Raw genomic sequence first — 18,449 nt, 5'->3', positions numbered from 1 at the left:
CCATCATCAAAGAAAATCTTTTAAAAAAATCACACCTTCTCCTTAATATTCGTTAATTATACGGGGGATGGAGGGAGAGAAAAGAGAAAGGGCACAAAAGTCAGAAGAACTATCATTGGGGGAAACTGGATGAAGATACATGAGACTTCTCTGTACTGCTTTTACAACTTTCTGTGAGTCTATAATTATGTCAAAACAAGATGTTCTTTTTTTAAGTCAAAGGAATTGGTTTGAAAATACACTAAGTGGCTATAGTGAACCTAACTTTTGCTGAGTTTCCAGACTGCAACCAGCAATGGCAATAAGAATTTGGGATGGCCAAGATTCAAGTACTGTAAACATCTGAACCATCTAAAAAAAAGGTATCCTGAGGCATTCATTTATATAACACTCGTTTTTCAAACTGCTCACCCATCCATTTGATCAGCTTACAGTACAGGGAAAAACAGGCATGGAAATGATTATGATGCAATGTGAAAAGTGCTGTAATGTACAACATATAAAAAGAACAGAGAGGAAGAAGACTGAAGGTCTGTCTGAGGGGCTGAAAAAAGATTTACTGAAAAGGTGCTATCCCAGCCAAAACAACCATAAGGGACAGTGAGAGAGACAGAATATTACACAAGTATATAAAGAACATGGTGCACATGGGGAACTAAAAGGAAATACAAGAGCCAGTCATCGTTTTCGGTAAAAGAGGGTAAGTCATAACTTAATACCTAAGTGCGCACCATTCCCTGAATCACTCTTCATTTCCAATTCCAAGTTATCATCATCTGTTATGTCTTCTCCAAGCACAGCAGCCCAGTCTTTCATCTTTTGTAAGCGCTCAGTCAGAGACTTGACATTTAGCAAAGGGGGAAAAAAAGAGAGAGGGTAATACTTTATGCTAACAGCTTTACAACTTCTGAATGCATAGTTGTAGTCTAAAAATCAATCCACATAGATGACGGTACAGGAGCTCTTATTCTCCACCTGGCATAAAATATGTAAACACTCTCAAAAACTAACATTTATTTACTATTGAACTCTGCAAGTTAAAAATCAAAACTGGTTATTCCTAAATCAAATACAATACTTGATAATGGCCCATTTTTGCTAAAAGTATCACATGACTATAAAGTAACAAAACATCTCTTACGTGATGTTTCTCACTTGCCATAGTAAGAGTGGTCATTAATATGAGAGTCAATTTTGTGTGAAGTCAAACAAATCCTCAAGTGAGGTACGTGATATATGAAAAAAAATCACAGATTTCGCAGATTCAATTTATTCAAGTAAACAACTAGCTGAGGAGCTCAACTGACATAATGAAAAGGAAATTATAAAAGAGAATCTGAATTGGAACATTAGAGGTTTTCCAACAGTACTTTTTTGAATTTTCTTAAATAAAGGAAGATTTTCTTACACCATAGAGAATAAAATAGACTGTCCCATGTATTTCTGTGGAAGGACCCACCTAAAAAAACCCATCCTGCTCTACAATTTCCACCCTTCGATCTCCTCCCTCTTGAGTTCCAGGCACAAATATCATGGCCTACAACATTGAGTAGAGCTTGAGATTAGCATCTCATTCTTGTTCTGTTAGGAAGAGTCCCAAGTTCTTTAGCAGAGTAAGTTTAGGGGAAAAAAAATAAAACAATATGCCAAATTATGAATACAAATCCTAAAGATGGAATATTAAAAACATCCTTAGTAGCAACGTAAATAGCATAAATGTATAGCTTTCAAGATGAAAACATCCACTTCACTGGGCAGATTACAGAATGTTAATTATACAGCTTATTACTTAGTATTTACACTTGAGTATCTGTTTGCAGCTTGAAAGTATAAGATTTAAAAGGGTAGGCACAGGGAGATCAGCTCGGTGCTTTGTGACCACCTAGAGGGGTGGGATAGGGAGGATGGGAGGGAGATGCAAGAGGAAGGAGATATGGGGATATATGTATATGTATAGCTGATTCACTTATAAAGCAGAAACTAACACACCATTGTAAAGCAACTGTACTCCAATAAAGATGTTAATAAATAAATAAATAAATAAATAAAAGGGTAGGCAGGAAAAAGTGGTAGGAGGGAGAGACGGGGCGTAGGAAAAAAAAATCAACAAATCCGAATAGTAATATCAACTATTTTATTCCTATTGGAGTCAAATTTCAATTAGATTTACTTAAAGTATTCCTCTCTGTAAAAGTACATATATCTGTTAATCTAGTATTAAAGACATTCAGCCAATACACATAACTTCATTTGTCCAGTTTATAAAATTCTTTCCAACCTCTTCTTATCAACAAAAAAAGATGGCAATCTTAAGATAAAAGGTAAAATCCAATATCCTTTGTCTTTCTTCATTAAATACCTAAGCTAAAATACAGAGGAGAGAAGAAAAAAGGACACAGGGAATATAGATGTATATATACTACAAATCTACAAGTCTTCAAGGAACATTAGGCAGCAAGGATAACAACCCCAGTACAAATTGGAATGTATGCCCAAAAGTACACTTCCTCAAATTTGGCCAAATAAATTATCAAAATAAAAGCTGCTAAAAACAAAAATTTTCTAATTTCAGAAATTAGTATAAAATTCTAGCTTAACTCAGTCACTAAACCAGCAGGGTCATTTACCTTAATCTGATTTTCTTTATCACATAGAACTTGTTCCACATGTACTTTGGAGTCTTCGAATGTTATTTTCTGTTTATTAAGTTCATTCACTTGTTCTCTCCATTCTTCAGCTTCTTGTAAAAGCTAAAATTCAAACCCCAAATAAAAAGAAAAGCAACTCATATTATCTCATCATACTTATGTGTAGGTACACTTATTTATATATCTAAGGTGTATCATTAATAGAACCGCACAAAAAGGAAAAGTACCTCATATTATCTTATCATACGTAGGTGTAGATGCACTTATTTATATACCTAGGTGTACCACTGATAAACATACAACACAATGTGTTACTGAGAAGGGAGAGAGAAAGGGGGGGGGGGAGGAGAGAGGAAGGAAAGGAGGAATGGAATGAGGAAAGAAGGGAAGGAAGGAAAGAGGGAAGGAAGGAAGGGCTCCTGTTTTCAAAGAACTTTCAAAACAGGGGTAAAGCAAAATAACAGACACTTAAACATTCTTCAACTGATTTACATAATAAACTTATATCAAATAAAAAGCTTTCTGAGACAAACATATTTGTTAGATTTGGCCATTCCTTACCATTCCTTATATCCCATATAACATGCCATACCTTACTTGTATTAAAATTTATTTTTTTTAATCATGTGCCATTCTGTGGTTAACTAATCTTCAGAAATACCATTAATCTAGAACAGATCAAATTCTGCACAAATAATCTTTTACTGTATATACTTTTACAGGAAAGACTTTCTCAACATGAATAAAAGATAAAGATCGTTATAAAAGATAAACTTAACAACATAGTGCTTAAAAGCTTTGCAAATCAAAAAAAAACAAAAATAAAATTTAAAAACAAGCAAGTAACAAGAACGAAATTCTTATATATACCAAAGGGTTAATAACCTTAACATGCAAAGAGCTCTTAGAAGTCATTAAGAAAAATAGGCGCCCCCCCCCAAAAATACAATCAGCAAGCAATTTACAAAAGAATCAGCCCATATATATATATATATGAAAAAAAAAAAAAAGGCCAATTTTATTTAGTCTTTAAAACTCTATTTTGGGGCTTCCCTGGTGGTGCAGTGGTTGAGAATCTGCCTGCCAATGCAGGGGACACAGCTTCGAGCCCAGGTCTGGGAAGATCCCACATGCCGCAGGGCAACTGGGCCAGTGAGCCACAATTACTGAGCCTGCGCGTCTGGAGCCTGTGCTCCGCAACACTAGAGGCCGCGATAGTGAGAGGTCCACGCACCGCGATGAAGAGTGGCCCCCGCTTGCCACAACTAGAGAAAGCCCTCGCACAGAAACGAAGACCCAACAGAGCCAAAAATAAATAAATAAATAAATAAATAAAATAAAATATGTATGTTATCTCTAAAATAAATAAATAAATGAATGAATAAATAAATAAATAAATAAATGGATAGCAACATTAAAATGTTAAAAAAAAAAAACTCTATTCTATCAAATAGTAATTACTGGGTTTCTCTGAAAAACTAAGGCTTCATCAGCATATTCCCTAGCACAAGAAAAACCAATTCTTCTCCATGCATGTATAATAGAATAAGACAACGCTGACAGATTAAAAATAACTAAGAATTGAAGAATGAAACTTGGATTTGGTGATTGGCTGGTCTCTAGTGATTTACTAAAGAGACTGTATACACAGCATGCAGTCTTATAAGGTTAAAGAAGGAATGTGTTAGAACATGGAATCAGTGAATACAGAATAGTTTATTTCAAGAACTCTGGTGATTAAAAAGGAATTAGATGAAAGCAGCTATAAAGAGTAAGACAATCTAGGTGAAATTTTTTTTTCAAGGTACAAAAGGTCACTTTTTTTTTTTTTTTAAAAGGTCACTTTTGATTATATTGATAACATAGCAAAATTAACACAGGGTGTACCACCACTTTCTCCTGAAATCTACTAAGATGACAGTAAAGAGGTTTAAGGGAAAAAAGCATAAACCCACAAGGAAAAAGAGAAAACGTGATGAGGAAAAAGATAATTCTAGAAGTGGAAAGTGGAAAGAGATGGAAGCACGGTAAAACACCAGACAGAATTGAAATCTAAGGCAGAAGATGGGAGACCCTAAAAGCAGGTTGACTTGATACAACCCAGAATGGCTTGTGATTTGGAGGCACAAGTACTACGGTACATGTGGAATGAAAAGAGGAGGACTGCCCAAAAGTCTGTATGAAAAGCAGTTAGAAAATCCCCTATGTTCTCCCCACACACATATACACAACACACTCTAATTCTCAATCCATCCCTCTCCCCCCCACACACCAGTGTCTTTCACATGCATGCACACATGCACGTGCACAGGCACACTCACACACATACACACACATCTGGCAAGAACCTGGAAGGTTATTCTCTGGAGAGCTAGAATCTGAAACTCTGGGACACCTGACCCAGGTAAAGGTGTGAGTAACAAGCTGAAAACATAAAAGCATTAAGCGAAAGTTGACTTAATGAAATGAATAGTGAGATACCAGCCCTCCTTACCTCACTAAGCTGCTTACCTCACTGTTGGCAAACAGGCTTATACCTCCCAAATGGGAACTATGGAGGAGTCATCCCTGTGGAAAATGGTCTTTGAATACCAACAATCGGGGATCCTCCAATGAAATACCCTAGCCAGATTACCCTATGGAGAGGTCCATGAAAAACACACACAGGGCTTCCAATTAGATTTGGAGAGCTTCACTATTAAATGAGCAGACACCCAAGAACCATTAAATACCTGAAAAAAGAAACTCTTAGATAAAAGACATAGACTAAAACAGAAAATAAAGGAGCTCAAAGGAAACAAGGCAACTCAGGGAAAAACATGTCAAAAAAGAGAAAAAAACCAAGTAATATCCTCAGCAAAGTAAGACACTGCATCCATGAAACCAGAAAAAGGCATAAGCAAAACAAAGAACTCTTACAAGTGAAAAATATCAGAGAATAAGTGAATGAAAGTTCCACAGACACAAAGAAACCAAGACATTTTCAATAATTTCATATATCATACAAAATACACCCCAAAAAGTATGAAATAATTTAAGTAAATTTCCCAGAACTGAATCAAGAGCAAGTTTCCAGACTGAGAGTATCCAACAAATGTATAGAAAAAGACCCACACTAAGGCACAGCATCATGAAATTTTGGAGAACTGGAAACAATGAAAGATATTAAAATTTTCCACCGGGGAAAAGAGTAGGTCACAAAAAAGGTTCAGTAATCCAAATAGCATTTGACTTCTCAAAAGTAATACTGGAAAATGAAGACAACAGAGCAATTATGTCAAAATATCAAGAAAAAAAATTTCAACCCAGAAGATACCCAACCAAAATGTTAACAGTATGAAAGAAGAAGACATTCTAAGTCATGAAAGTTTTTTAAAAGTTACCTCCTATACCTTTTCTCAGGAAGCTAATCAAGGGAGTTTACCACATAAAAGCACAGGTAGGACACAGGAAATAAAAGATCCAACACAGAAGAAAGACAAGGGAAAGGATGGGGGTGAAGTGAAATCTCAGAACAGCAGAAGTCTAACAGACCTAGAGAACAAGTTCCTACTGGACCAGGAGGATGGAAGACCCCAGGAAGGACTGCTTCAAGGAAAAAATGAAATTAAGAGATTAACCAAAGCATTTGAACACATAAATATTTACATAATCTCTAAAAGAGATATATATGATTGAACTACAGATGAATTACAGATAGGTATAAAAGAAACAAGACAATTATTAACTCTAGGGCAAATAAAATGTTGAGCGAAACGGAATATGTAATCAGAACACACCATGTGTCTCAGCTGTAATATTTAGAAAATCATAAATAATGTAATCATTAAAAAATTTTCCCACTGAAAAATTATAACTGTATCGGGAGAACAGTTGGAGAGGAAATATATTTGGGTATGTGGCAGTGTCTACATATGTGCGGAGAAAGAAGGTAAAAGTTAAATCCTCATTAGATCTGCCACAACAACTGCTTCTGTCTTCAGGGCCCAGACACACAGTTGCAATAACTCTCATGGTATTCTCTGCCCTCCTTCAGTCTGGCTTTGAATATTTGTGCTAAATGCTATTTGTTATTATTATTATTAAAATGCTGAGTGCCCGGGCTTACTTTCACTCCTGGGGGAAGAGGGTTCCAGGAATACAGACCTCTGTATCCTATATAAAAGAGACACCATAGGATACACAGGAGATTGTCCTGCTCTTGTGGTCTCCAGAAAGAGCCTACTTTTGCCCCTAGCATGGGTCAGTCATGACTATGCCCAGAACGTTTATAATTACATACTCACAAGCTGGAGTCCCCCCTTTACAGTACAAACCTGTTTCTGGCTTTCCTGAAGTTGAGAATTTTCACTCAATGCCTCTTTTATAGCTACCTTAAGTCTTTCTTCATTCATCTGAAATATTTTGAAGGTTGTTTTGGCCTAAGTAAAATATAACATATTGAGATTACAAGAATTAGTTTAATACAATAGCTCTTTTTTACACACACTCCCTGAAACACGGAATTAAAGTCAAAAACGTGCCAATATTAATAGGAGAGGCAGCATGCTGTAGCAGAAAAAAAGGCTGGCCTAGACTCAAGGTCTAGTCACTCAAGGTCTAGTTGCTCTGCCACTAACTTGCCACATGACCTTGGACAAATGATTTAACCTCTTGTAACCTTCTATGTACTATGCGGCAAATTCTGTTAACTTTCTACTGTCTGTCTCTCTTACCAGAATTTAAAATCCACAAGAGCCTTTCTATTTTGTCTACTAATATTAAGTGCCAATCACCTTCAACAGTGACCAGTATATAGCAATGGCTCAATAAATACTGTCCAATGAAAAAAATGAACTTTCCTCAGATACCCTGTATTTTTAAAATACATCTGAATTCTATTATTATGCCTTATTCTTTAATTATAAAAGTAATAGTAAAATGTAAGTGACTTTCAAAAGCAACAGAGCTATTAAAGTAATTCAACTTACTTCAGATACTTGTGATTTGAGGGACTTTGATTCATCTTCTAGGGACTGTATCTTTTTTGAAATATCCACCATCTATAAAGGCAGTATAAATCAATAAACAAGTATATACTAAACTCCTCCAGTTTCCAAGATGCCATATATAGTAAGTATATTATCAACCTAACACTTTTGCTCCAAAAGTGAGGGTTCAAATTAAGAAACATTCTCAGCCATATGCTTAAAGGGATTTCATACAAAAGTTACATAACAGTATTTCAACTCATCTTTACTATTTCGTAACACTTAAGTTATATAGGCTCAAAAGAAGTCCACTAGCATCATATCTTACTAAATAATCTCACACACATCAAGATCATCCTTAAGACAGATTTTAAAATAGAAAGACAAATAAAGGAAAGTTAAAGTTCTTAATACACGTTTTGAGTAATTTTTTAAAATCCACTATGTATTTGATTTTTCAACTTAAATTATTTGTGTGAGCTACTTCCATAGTGCAAATAGAAAATTTCTATAAGAATATGAAAGAAATGTAACATAATAATGGTAACCTCTAACAAATGAAAAGAGCTAGTGGATCTGGAAATTTTTATTCTCCACTTCACAGCCTTCTGTATTCTTTGGATTTCTTTTTTTTTTTTTTTTTTTTTACAGTGCATGTAATACTTTAACCAATATCATATCATTTTTTTTAAACTCAATAACTTTCTTTTTCCTACAGTCTCCTCAAACACAAAAGTCTTACCAATTCGTCTTGTTCCGAATGTTTAGATTTCTCTTCTTTTAACTCTTTTTCTAGAATGAGTATTTCATCCTCAAGTTCAGATGTGGACCTAGTCAGCTTTTCACAGACTGCCTAAAAGAGGAAGCCAACTTTATAAGACTGACATGGGAATTTTTGGTCAAGATAAATCAGGTGAGTGTAATCAAATACATACACTATAAGTTAAATAAGTCTAGTTTATATATTTGTTCATTTTTATAACACTGAAATAACAGCCATACTAGCAGGTATCAGCAAATTTTTTCTATAAAGAGACAGAAAGTAAATATTTTAGGCTTGAAGGCCACACAGTTTCTGTCCCAGCTATTCAAGTGATATGCATATGTAGTGAGAAAGCAAAGACTATATGTAAATGAATGAGCATGGCTGTGTTTCAATAAAATTTTATTTACAATAAAAGATGGAGAGCTCAGAGTGTAATTTGCCAACTTCTGCTCTAAAGCATTGTAAAAGAAACAATAAGAAAAAAACCAAATTTAATATAAATATATAAAATAAAAAATAAATTCAAAAAACAATCAAGATAATATTCTACACTGAATTAAGACATACTTTCTGTGACCTTTTTAATTTAAAATGATTAGTTGTTGGATTATTCCAATTGGATTTTAAATACTGTAATAAACATACCTCTGATATTTGTGATCCTTCAACAAACTTGTTAAAAAAAACCAAAAGAATCAAAGAATTTAATGCGGGCCAAAATAAAAGTAGCACAAGTACATACTATATCATACTGGTTAAAAAACTCATTTACATAAATATATATATGCATATATATATTTCCCCAAATTTGACTATCTGATTATATGAATTCTCTGAGTAGAATCAAAATTACTCTACTGTTTTGATTTTATCTATAGATTCAAACATCAATTTTTGTAATTGTATCACATTATAGTTTATATTCAACTATGTTTACCAATCTTGAATATAAACACTCTATGTTTAAAAAAATTACTAAAATTAGAGGAAAACTTCCAAAATATTCATTATAAAGTAAAAATTTAGCTAATTTTACGGCCAGATTACATAAATTCAATGCCTGAGAATAAATTGGTGTGTTTTATTTTATCCACAACATCACAAAGCTTGAGTAAATATTTTTGCTCTCCAGTTTTTGCTCTTTTGTCAGCATGCTAAATTCCTTATAAAATTCCCTTTTAATCAATCTAATAAATTACTACCATAACAGCAGTTAAAACAGAGGGTCAACAAATAAAATACAACAATTTCAACAAGTTCTTAAGAATATTAATAGGTAACAGATGAAGAAAGAAAAGGTTAAGAAATTAATGTCATTTGGAATTCAATTTATAATTTCCTTTGGACTCTACTAGGAAATTCTGATTCATGATACATATGCTTTCTGATGATTACAGACATCAGTGATTGAGAACTGCCAAGCTGAACTGACTGAACTCGTACAACAAAGGTACAAAGTCCATTGTTTTCTACTTTAATATTAGTATGCTTTTTACAACATTTCTATCTCTAAAGAAATTGCTATTACTTACCCTAATCTGTCGTAGCTTAGCTAAATGACAAATTATCACAGTTTCCTTCCTTACTATTACCTAAATCATACCTCACTCAGGAGAGCTGACTCTATATCTCTTCCAAAGTCCACATTCAGTGGCATCATGTTGGTACCTTGAAATTGGTCAAGGTGGGAATATTTACACAACAGAACCCAGCAAATGCTACAAATAAAGGCTCCTGCTTTTTAAAGAGTCAGTTGTTAAAACATTTACCAGCACACCACTGTGTATAACATAAATCTTTGGTCTAATTCTAGTCAGCTCCTAATACATTGGTATGAGGTAAAGGCAAGTACTGCCTGAACTTACATAATTTTTCATTGCCAACTATTCCTAAATTTATGAAAATAAATCTTATTTTTCCTTCCTAGAGCAAACTGAGTCAAAAAAGAAATGGTTACCTTAATACACTTCCCAGGAATGAAGAATAAAGAGTTTCTATATAGCTCTAGATTACATTGAACTGAATATGCTTCACTCAAAACAAGTTATCAACAAGAGCTCAAATTTTTAAAATACCTTATGCTACTTACTAATATTCTATTTCCTATATTTAACTTCTTAAGTTTTAACATCTAGAGATGCTCTTTCACATTTCCTTTGAAATGTGAGTTCTGAGAAGATACATGACTTTCGAAATTTATGTTATTTACTAAGAACCTTTCCCCTAACTTTTATAATTATAATATTTGTTTTTACCTCCAAACTTTGTGCTTCTGTTGACTCCTTCTCAAAGCTGGCATCCTTTAAAGATGACTCTAAGCCTTCATACTGAAAGAAAGCAACACTCTAAGTAAAAGGGCCATAAATTTTATTCCAAACTACACCTGCCCTATGACCCACTAATTCCATGAGAAGCAACAGTAAATCCTCACTGCAGAAAGATAACATTGCCCACAGTTTCAAATTTACCACTATAATTTTTGTTATACTATTACTGATACTCAACATGGAATAATCTGGCATTCAAGAAAACAAGATATGACTGACAACCAAGAGAAAAAAATGAGCAAGAGAGCAGACTCTTGGAGGATTCAGGTAATACAGTTCTCCTTCAGACATTAACATAAGTAAGCTTGATATGTAAGAGGAACCAAAATAATTAAACCAGAAAAAAAGAACTACAAAAAGAGCCACACAAACTTTAGAACTGAAAAAGGAAATAAATGAAATTAAGATGGTTTAAAAAATGATTAGACACAGATGAAGACAATTAGTAAAATGGAAGCTAGATTAGAAGAAAACATCTAGACTGAAGTGTGAACAAAGAGATAAGAAACCCAGAATAGAACATAAGAGATACATGGGATATAGTAAAAAGCTAAAATACAAGTATTTAAAATTACAGGAAGAGAAGAAAAAAAAAGCAAAAACAATATTTGAAAAGGTTATGATCAAGAGTGCTACAAAACTAATGAAAGACATTAAGCCACAGATTCTAGAACATCATGAAGCCCAGGGATGATAAATAGAAGAAACCACATCTAGACAACTAGTAACACTGCTGAAAATCAAAGATAAAGAGAAAATCATAAAAGTAGCCAGACAGTTTCTTATAAAGTTATACAATACCTGCCCTATGACCTACCAATTCTAATACTAGATATTTACAAAAGAGAAATGAAAACATATACCCCCCCCACACACAAAAAGATAGAATGATCATAGCAACTTTATTCATAATAGCCAAAAGCTAGAAATAACCATATTAAGTGGTAAATGGATTAAAAAAATTGTGATGTTGATGTAATGCAAATTTACTTTCAAGTTAAAAAAAAAACTACTAATATATGCAACAACATAGTGAATCTCAAAAATACAATGCTAACTGAAAAAAGGCAGACACAAAAGAGTATGATTTCATTTATACAAACTCTGAAACAGACAAAAACTAATTTATGGTGATAGAAATAAAAACAGTGGTTGCTGGCAAGGGTAGGGGACTGAGTGAAAATGAGCACAAGGGAAATATAAGGGTGATAGAAATGTTTTATGTATTGATGGGAGTGGTAGCTTCACGGGTGAATATACCTGTCAAAATTCACAGAACTGCATATTTAAGAATGTCCATTTTATTATATGAAAATTATACCTCAATTTTTAAAATTGAAAGAGAAAAAATACAAAACAAGATCACCAAATTACAATAAAACTTATAGCTGACTTTGACCCACAAACAACATGCTAAGGAAAAAAATCAGTAAAATGAGATGTCCAAAGTGCTTAAGGAAAATAACTGCCAACTCAGACTTCTATAAAGAGCATTATACAAAATGGAGAAATAAAGACATTATCAGACAAACAAAAACTAACAGAATTTATCAACAGTATATTCCAGAAAAGAAAAGACCAGGAAGTTTCTCTATCCTTCAGGAGGAAGGAAAATCATCCCAGATAGAAGGTGGAAAGGAAAGAAAGAATAAAGAACAATGGAAATAAATGTGTGGATAAATCAAAACGAATCTTGACTGTTTCAAAGAATAATAAAATGATTTGGAGGTTTATATAAATATAAAGTCAAAATATAGTGCAACAGGGCTTCCCTGGTGGCGCAGTGGTTAAGAATCTGCTTGCCAATGCAGGGGAAATGGGTTTGAGCCCTGATCCGGGAAGATCCCACATGCCACGGAGCCACTAAGCCCGTGCGCCACAACTACTGAGCCTGCGCTCTACAGCCCGCAAGCCACAACTACTGAAGCCCGTGCGCCTACAGCCCATGCTCCACAACAAGAGAAGCCACCACAATGAGAAGCCCATGCACCGCAACAAAGAGTAGCCCCCACTTGCCAAAACCAGAGAAAGCCCGCGTGCAGCAACAAAGACCCAATGCAGCCAAAAATAAAAATAAATAAAATAAATTAAAAATAAGAAAAAAATACATACATATATATATATATATATATATATATATATATATATAGTGCAACAGCACTTAGATAAAAGGGGGCAAGTGGAATTAAAGCATTCTAAGATCTTTGCATTATCCAGTAAGTAGCAACAGCACAAATTTATATTAGAATTTAATAAATTAAGGATACATGTTGTAATCTCTAAGGTAACTATTAAAAAAATAAAATCTATAACTAACAAATGCATTGATGTAGAAAATATTGAACTAATAAATGACTATTTCAATGCAGAAGAAAACAAGAGAAGAGAAAAAGCCACATGGGACAGGTGGGTCAAATAGAAAATAAACAGTTAAGATGGTAGATTTGACCCCTAATAAATTAGAAATTACATTAAATGCAAATGAACTAAATAATCTAATTAATTGAAAAGATTTTTTTAGATTGATTAAAAAAAGCAAAACCCATCTGTATGCTGTTTCGAAAAGAGACAGCTTAAACAAAAGTATATAATAAGGTTGAAAGTAAAATAATGGGAAAAGGTCTACCACGCAAATGTTCACCAAGTGAAAATTGGGATTGTTACACTGTATATCAGACAAAGTCAATTACTACAAATACAAAACAAAAAGACAACCTTCAGAATGGGAGAAAATATCTGCAAATGAAGCAACCAACAAGGGATTAATCTCCAAAATACACAAACAGCTCATGTAGTTCAATTATCAAAAAAAAACAAATAACCCAATCAAAAAATGGGCAGAAGAGCTAAATAGACATTTCTCCAAAAAAACATACAGATGGCCAAAAAGCACATGAAAAGATTCTCAACATCACTCATTATCAGAGAAATGCAAATCAAAACTACAATGAGGTATCACCTCACACCGGTCAGAATGGCCACCATCAAAAAATCTACAAACAATAAATGCTGGAGAGGGTGTGGAGAAAAGGGAACCCTCCTGCACTGTTGGTGGGAATATAAACTGGTATAGCCACTATGGAGAACAGACTGGAGGTTCTTTAAAAAACTAAAAATAGGGCTTCCCTGGTGGCACAGTGGTTGAGAATCTGCCTGCCAATGCAGGGGACACGGGTTCGAGCCCTGGTCTGGGAAGATCCCACATGCCGCGGAGCAACTAGGCCCGTGAGCCACAATTACTGAGCCTGCGCGTCTGAAGCCTGTGCTCCGCAACAAGAGAGGCCGCGATAATGAGAGGCCCGCGCACCACGATGAAGAGTGGCCCCCACTTGCCGCAACTAGAGAAAGCCCTCGCACAGAAACGAAGACCCAACACAGCCATAAATAAATAAATAAATAAATAAATAAATAACCAAAAATAGAACTACAAAATGACCCAGCAATCTTACTCCTAGGCATGTACCTGGAGAAAACCATAATTCGAAAAGATACATGCACCCTAATGTTCACTGCAGCACTATTTACAATACAATAGCCAGGACATGGAAGTAACCTAAATGTCCATCAACAGAGGAATGGATAAAGAAGATGTGGTACATATATACAATGGAATATTACTCAGCCATTAAAAAGAATGAAATAATGCCATTTGCAGCAACATGGATGGACCTAGAGATTGTCATACTGAGTGAAGTAAGTCAGACACAGAAAGACAAATATCATATGATATTGCTTATGTGTGGAATCGTAAAAAAGGGGTACAAATGAACTTATTTAAAAAACAGAAGTAGAGTCACAGATGTAGAAAACAAACTTGGTTACCAGGGAATAAGGAGAAGGAGGGATAAATTGGAGACTGGGGTTGACATATACACACTACTATATATAAAATAGATAAGTAGTACGAACCTGCTGGATAGCCCAGGGAACTCTACTCAATACTCTGTAATGGCCTATATGGGAAAAGAATCTAAAAAAAAGTGGATATATGTATATGTATAACTGATTCACTCTAGTGTACACCTGAAACTAATACTACATTGTAATAAATCAAATATACTCCAATAAAAATTTAAAAAAAAAAGAATTACTACAAATAAAATAGGAGTATTCATAATGATAAAACGGTCAATCTAACTAAGAAAATAAATAATTTTAAATCTATATGCATCTAACATAGCCTCAATATACATAAAAATAACAAAACTAAAAAAGAGAAAAATGAATCTACAATCTTAATGGGAAATTTTAACATATTTCTTTCAAAAACCAATAGACGATATGAATAAAAAATTAACAAGTGACAATTTTTATATTTATATACCAATAAACTAGTAAATAAAATGGTATGGTGTTGACACAAGGATAATAATATGTATGTATTTATACTGTATATGAAACATTTACCAAAATCAATCTTATGCAAAGCCAGAGATTAAGTATCAACAAATAAAGGAGCGAAATCATACAAAGGATATTCTCTGAATTAAACATAATTAGGTAGAATTAGGCTGAAACTTAATAACAAATAAACTATTGGGAAATCCCCATATGTTAGGAAATTAATAAATAACCTAACAAATAACCAATGTTTCAAAGAAAATATCACAATAAAATTTTTAAAATATTTTACACTGAATGATCAGGAAACCATGACATATCAAAACTAACAAGATGCTTTAATAAAAGCCAAACTTGCCAAGTAAATTATAACTTTAATGCAGAAATTATAAAAGAAGGCTAAAAACTCAATGATTTTAGTATCCATCCCAAGAAGTGATAAAAAAAGAAAAGCAAGTAAACCGAAGAAAAGTTTAAAATGAAGTAATAAAGATAGTAATGAATTAGAAAGCAAATAAAGTAAAAAGAATCAACTGAGCCAAAAGGTTGTTCTTTGGAAACACTAAAAAAGTTGATAAACCACTGTCAAGGATAAGGTGACAAAGAGAGAAAGAAGGACAATCAACCTAATGTCAGAAATAAAAGAGCAGACCTCTCTAAAGGTCCCATAAATGTTTAGAAAATAACAAGAGAATAAACACTATACCAGCAATGAGCAAATAAAAGATAAATTTTTTTTAAAATTCCATTTGCAATAACATCAAAAAGAATAAAATACTTAGAAATAAATTTAGCAAAAGAAGTGTAAACCTAATACTCTGCAAACTACAAAATATTACAGAAATAAAGAAGACCTAAATAAATGGAAAGGCATCCGCATTCATGGATCAGAAGACTTAATATTGTTAAGATGGCAATAACCCCAAATTGATCTACTGATTCAACATAAGCCCTATCAAAATCCCAGCTAATTTATCTGCAGAAATTGCAAGCTGATCCTAAAAGTCATAGAAAATGCAAAAGGCTCAGAATGATCTTGAAAAGTTGGAGGACTTAAACTTCCCAATTTCAAACCTTACTGTAAAGCTACACGAATCAAGACAGTGTGAAACTGGCATTAAGGATAGACATATAAATCAATGAAATACAACTGAGAGCCCAGAAATGCACCCTCACAATTATGGTCAATTGATTTTCAACAAGGATGCCACAACAATTCAATGGGTAAAGATTAGTCATGTCAACAAACAGTGCTAAGACAACTGGATATCCACATGCCAAAAATAAAGTTGGACCCCTATCTAACACAATATACAAAAATTAATTCAAAATACATCAAAGATCTAAACATAAGAGCTAATCGCATAAAACTTTTAGAAGGAAACACAGATGTAAATCTTTGTGATCTTGTTTTAAGCAATAGTTTCTTAGAAATGACACCAAAAGCATAACCAACAAAAGAAAAAATAGATAAACTGAGCATCACCAAAATTAAAAAGTTCTATGCTTCAAAGATACCACGAAGAAAGTGAGGAGAACATGCCACAGAATAACAGAAAATATTTGCAAATTACATATCTGATAAGGGGCTCACATCTATAATATATAAAGTTAGAACTCAATAACAAAGACAAATAACCCAATTTAAAAGTAGGCCTCAAAAATATCTCAACTCAAATAAATTAATTTCTTAAAAAGTAAAAAAAAAAAAAAAAAAAGTAGGCAAAGGGGGCTTCCCTGGTGGCACAGTGGTTAAGAATCCACCTGCCAATGCAGCGGAGACGGGTTCAAGCTCTGGGCTGGGAAGATCCCACATGCCACGGAGCAACTAAGCCCATGTGCCACAAATACTGAGCCTGCACTCTAGAGCCCGCAAGCCACAACTACGGAGGCCGCATGCCACAACTACTGAAGCCCGCGCGCCTAGAGCCTGCACTCTGCAACAAAGAGAAGCCACCGCAATGAGAAGCCTGCACACCACAACAAAGAGTAGCCCCCGTGCACCGCAACTACAGAAAGCCTGTGTGCAACAACAAAGACCCAACGCAGCCAAACATAAATTAATTAATTAATTAATTTTTAAAAATTAAAAATAAAAATAGGCAAAGGAACTGAGTAGACATTTCTCCAAAGAAAATATATAAATGCCAATAAGCAAATGAAAAGATGTTCATCACTAGCTATCAGGGAAACACAAATTAAAACCTCACTGACACAACACTGTGGACCCACTATACTTCAATAAAATAAAATTAAATTAAATTAAAAAACACCTCATTGAGACAACACTTCACATCAACTAGGATGGCTATAATCAAAAAGACATAATAACAAGTGTTGGGAGGGAATTCCCGGGGGGTCCAGTGGTTAGGACTCCATGCTTCCACTGCAGGGGGCACAGGTTCGATCCCTGGTTGGGGAACTAAGGTCCCGCATGCTGCATGGCATGGCCAAAAAAAAACAAGTGTTGGGAAAGATGTGGAGAAAATGCAACATTCACAAACTGCTGGTGGAAATATAAACTAGCACAGCCACTGTGAAACACAATCTGGCAGTTCTTCAAAAAGTTAAATATAGGGCTTCCCTGGTGGTGCAGTGGTTGAGAATCCGCCTGCCAATGCAGGGGACACGGGTTCGAGCCCTGGTCTGGGAAGATCCCACATGCCGCAGAGCAACTGGGCCCGTGAGCCACAACTACTTAGCCTGCGCGTCTGGAGCCTGTGCTCCGCAACAAGAGAGGCCGCGATAGTGAGAGGCCCGCGCACCGCGATGAAGAGTGGCCCCCGCTCGCCGCAACTAGAGAAAGCCCTCGCACAGAAACGAAGACCCAACACAGCCAAAAATAAATAAATAAATAAATAAATAAATAAAATTTAAAATTACCTTTCTAAAAAAAAAAAAAAAGTTAAATATAGATCCAGCAATTCTACTCCTAGGTATATACCTCAAAGAATTTAAAACATCTATCCACACAAAAACTTGTACAAGAATGTCCACAACAGCATCATTTATAACAGCCAGAAAGTACAATAACCCAAATGTCCACCACCTGAAAAATGGATATATCAATTGTGGTAGGGAATATTATTTGGCAAAAAAAGATATTAAGTATTGATACATAGTACAACATGGGTGAATCTGAAAACATTATGCTGGGTTTAAAAAGCTAGTCACAAGGAAGCACATGTTGTATCATTCCATTTATGTAAAATGAAATCTAGAGTAGGCAAGTTTATAGAAACAGAAAGTAGATAAGCTGTCTAGGGCTTACGAGTAGGGGAGATTGGGTGAAGGGTGACAGCTAAGAGGTACAGGGGTTTTTTGGGGTGTAAAAAATATGTTTGAAAATATTTTGTGGTGGACATACAACTCTGTGAATATACTAAAAGCCATTCAT

The 18,449-nt window shown here is 34.4% G+C and overlaps 1 protein-coding gene across 12 annotated transcripts in view; it reads right to left on the bottom strand.

The window, feature by feature from the left end:
• Positions 1–18,449, bottom strand: part of MIA2 (MIA SH3 domain ER export factor 2) — a 106,426-nt gene that overhangs the window by 40,757 nt on the left and 47,220 nt on the right. For 8 of the 12 annotated variants that reach the window (XM_036844612.1, XM_036844615.1, XM_036844617.1 and 5 more), the window contains 7 exons: positions 10,640–10,711; positions 9,030–9,056; positions 8,361–8,471; positions 7,619–7,690; positions 6,965–7,069; positions 2,628–2,750; positions 720–840 (listed from right to left, as the gene is read on the bottom strand). In XM_036844612.1, coding sequence (XP_036700507.1) covers positions 720–840; positions 2,628–2,750; positions 6,965–7,069; positions 7,619–7,690; positions 8,361–8,471; positions 9,030–9,056; positions 10,640–10,711 — 631 coding nt within the window. The remainder of the gene's footprint in view (positions 1–719; positions 841–2,627; positions 2,751–6,964; positions 7,070–7,618; positions 7,691–8,360; positions 8,472–9,029; positions 9,057–10,639; positions 10,712–18,449) is intronic. The other 4 variants (XM_036844614.1, XM_036844616.1, XM_036844622.1 and 1 more) reach the window with 2 other exon arrangements.

This window comes from Balaenoptera musculus, chromosome 2, assembly GCF_009873245.2.
Source record: "Balaenoptera musculus isolate JJ_BM4_2016_0621 chromosome 2, mBalMus1.pri.v3, whole genome shotgun sequence".
In the NCBI taxonomy this organism is placed as follows: domain Eukaryota; kingdom Metazoa; phylum Chordata; class Mammalia; order Artiodactyla; family Balaenopteridae; genus Balaenoptera; species Balaenoptera musculus.
This window is presented reverse-complemented; position numbering and strand designations above follow the sequence as displayed.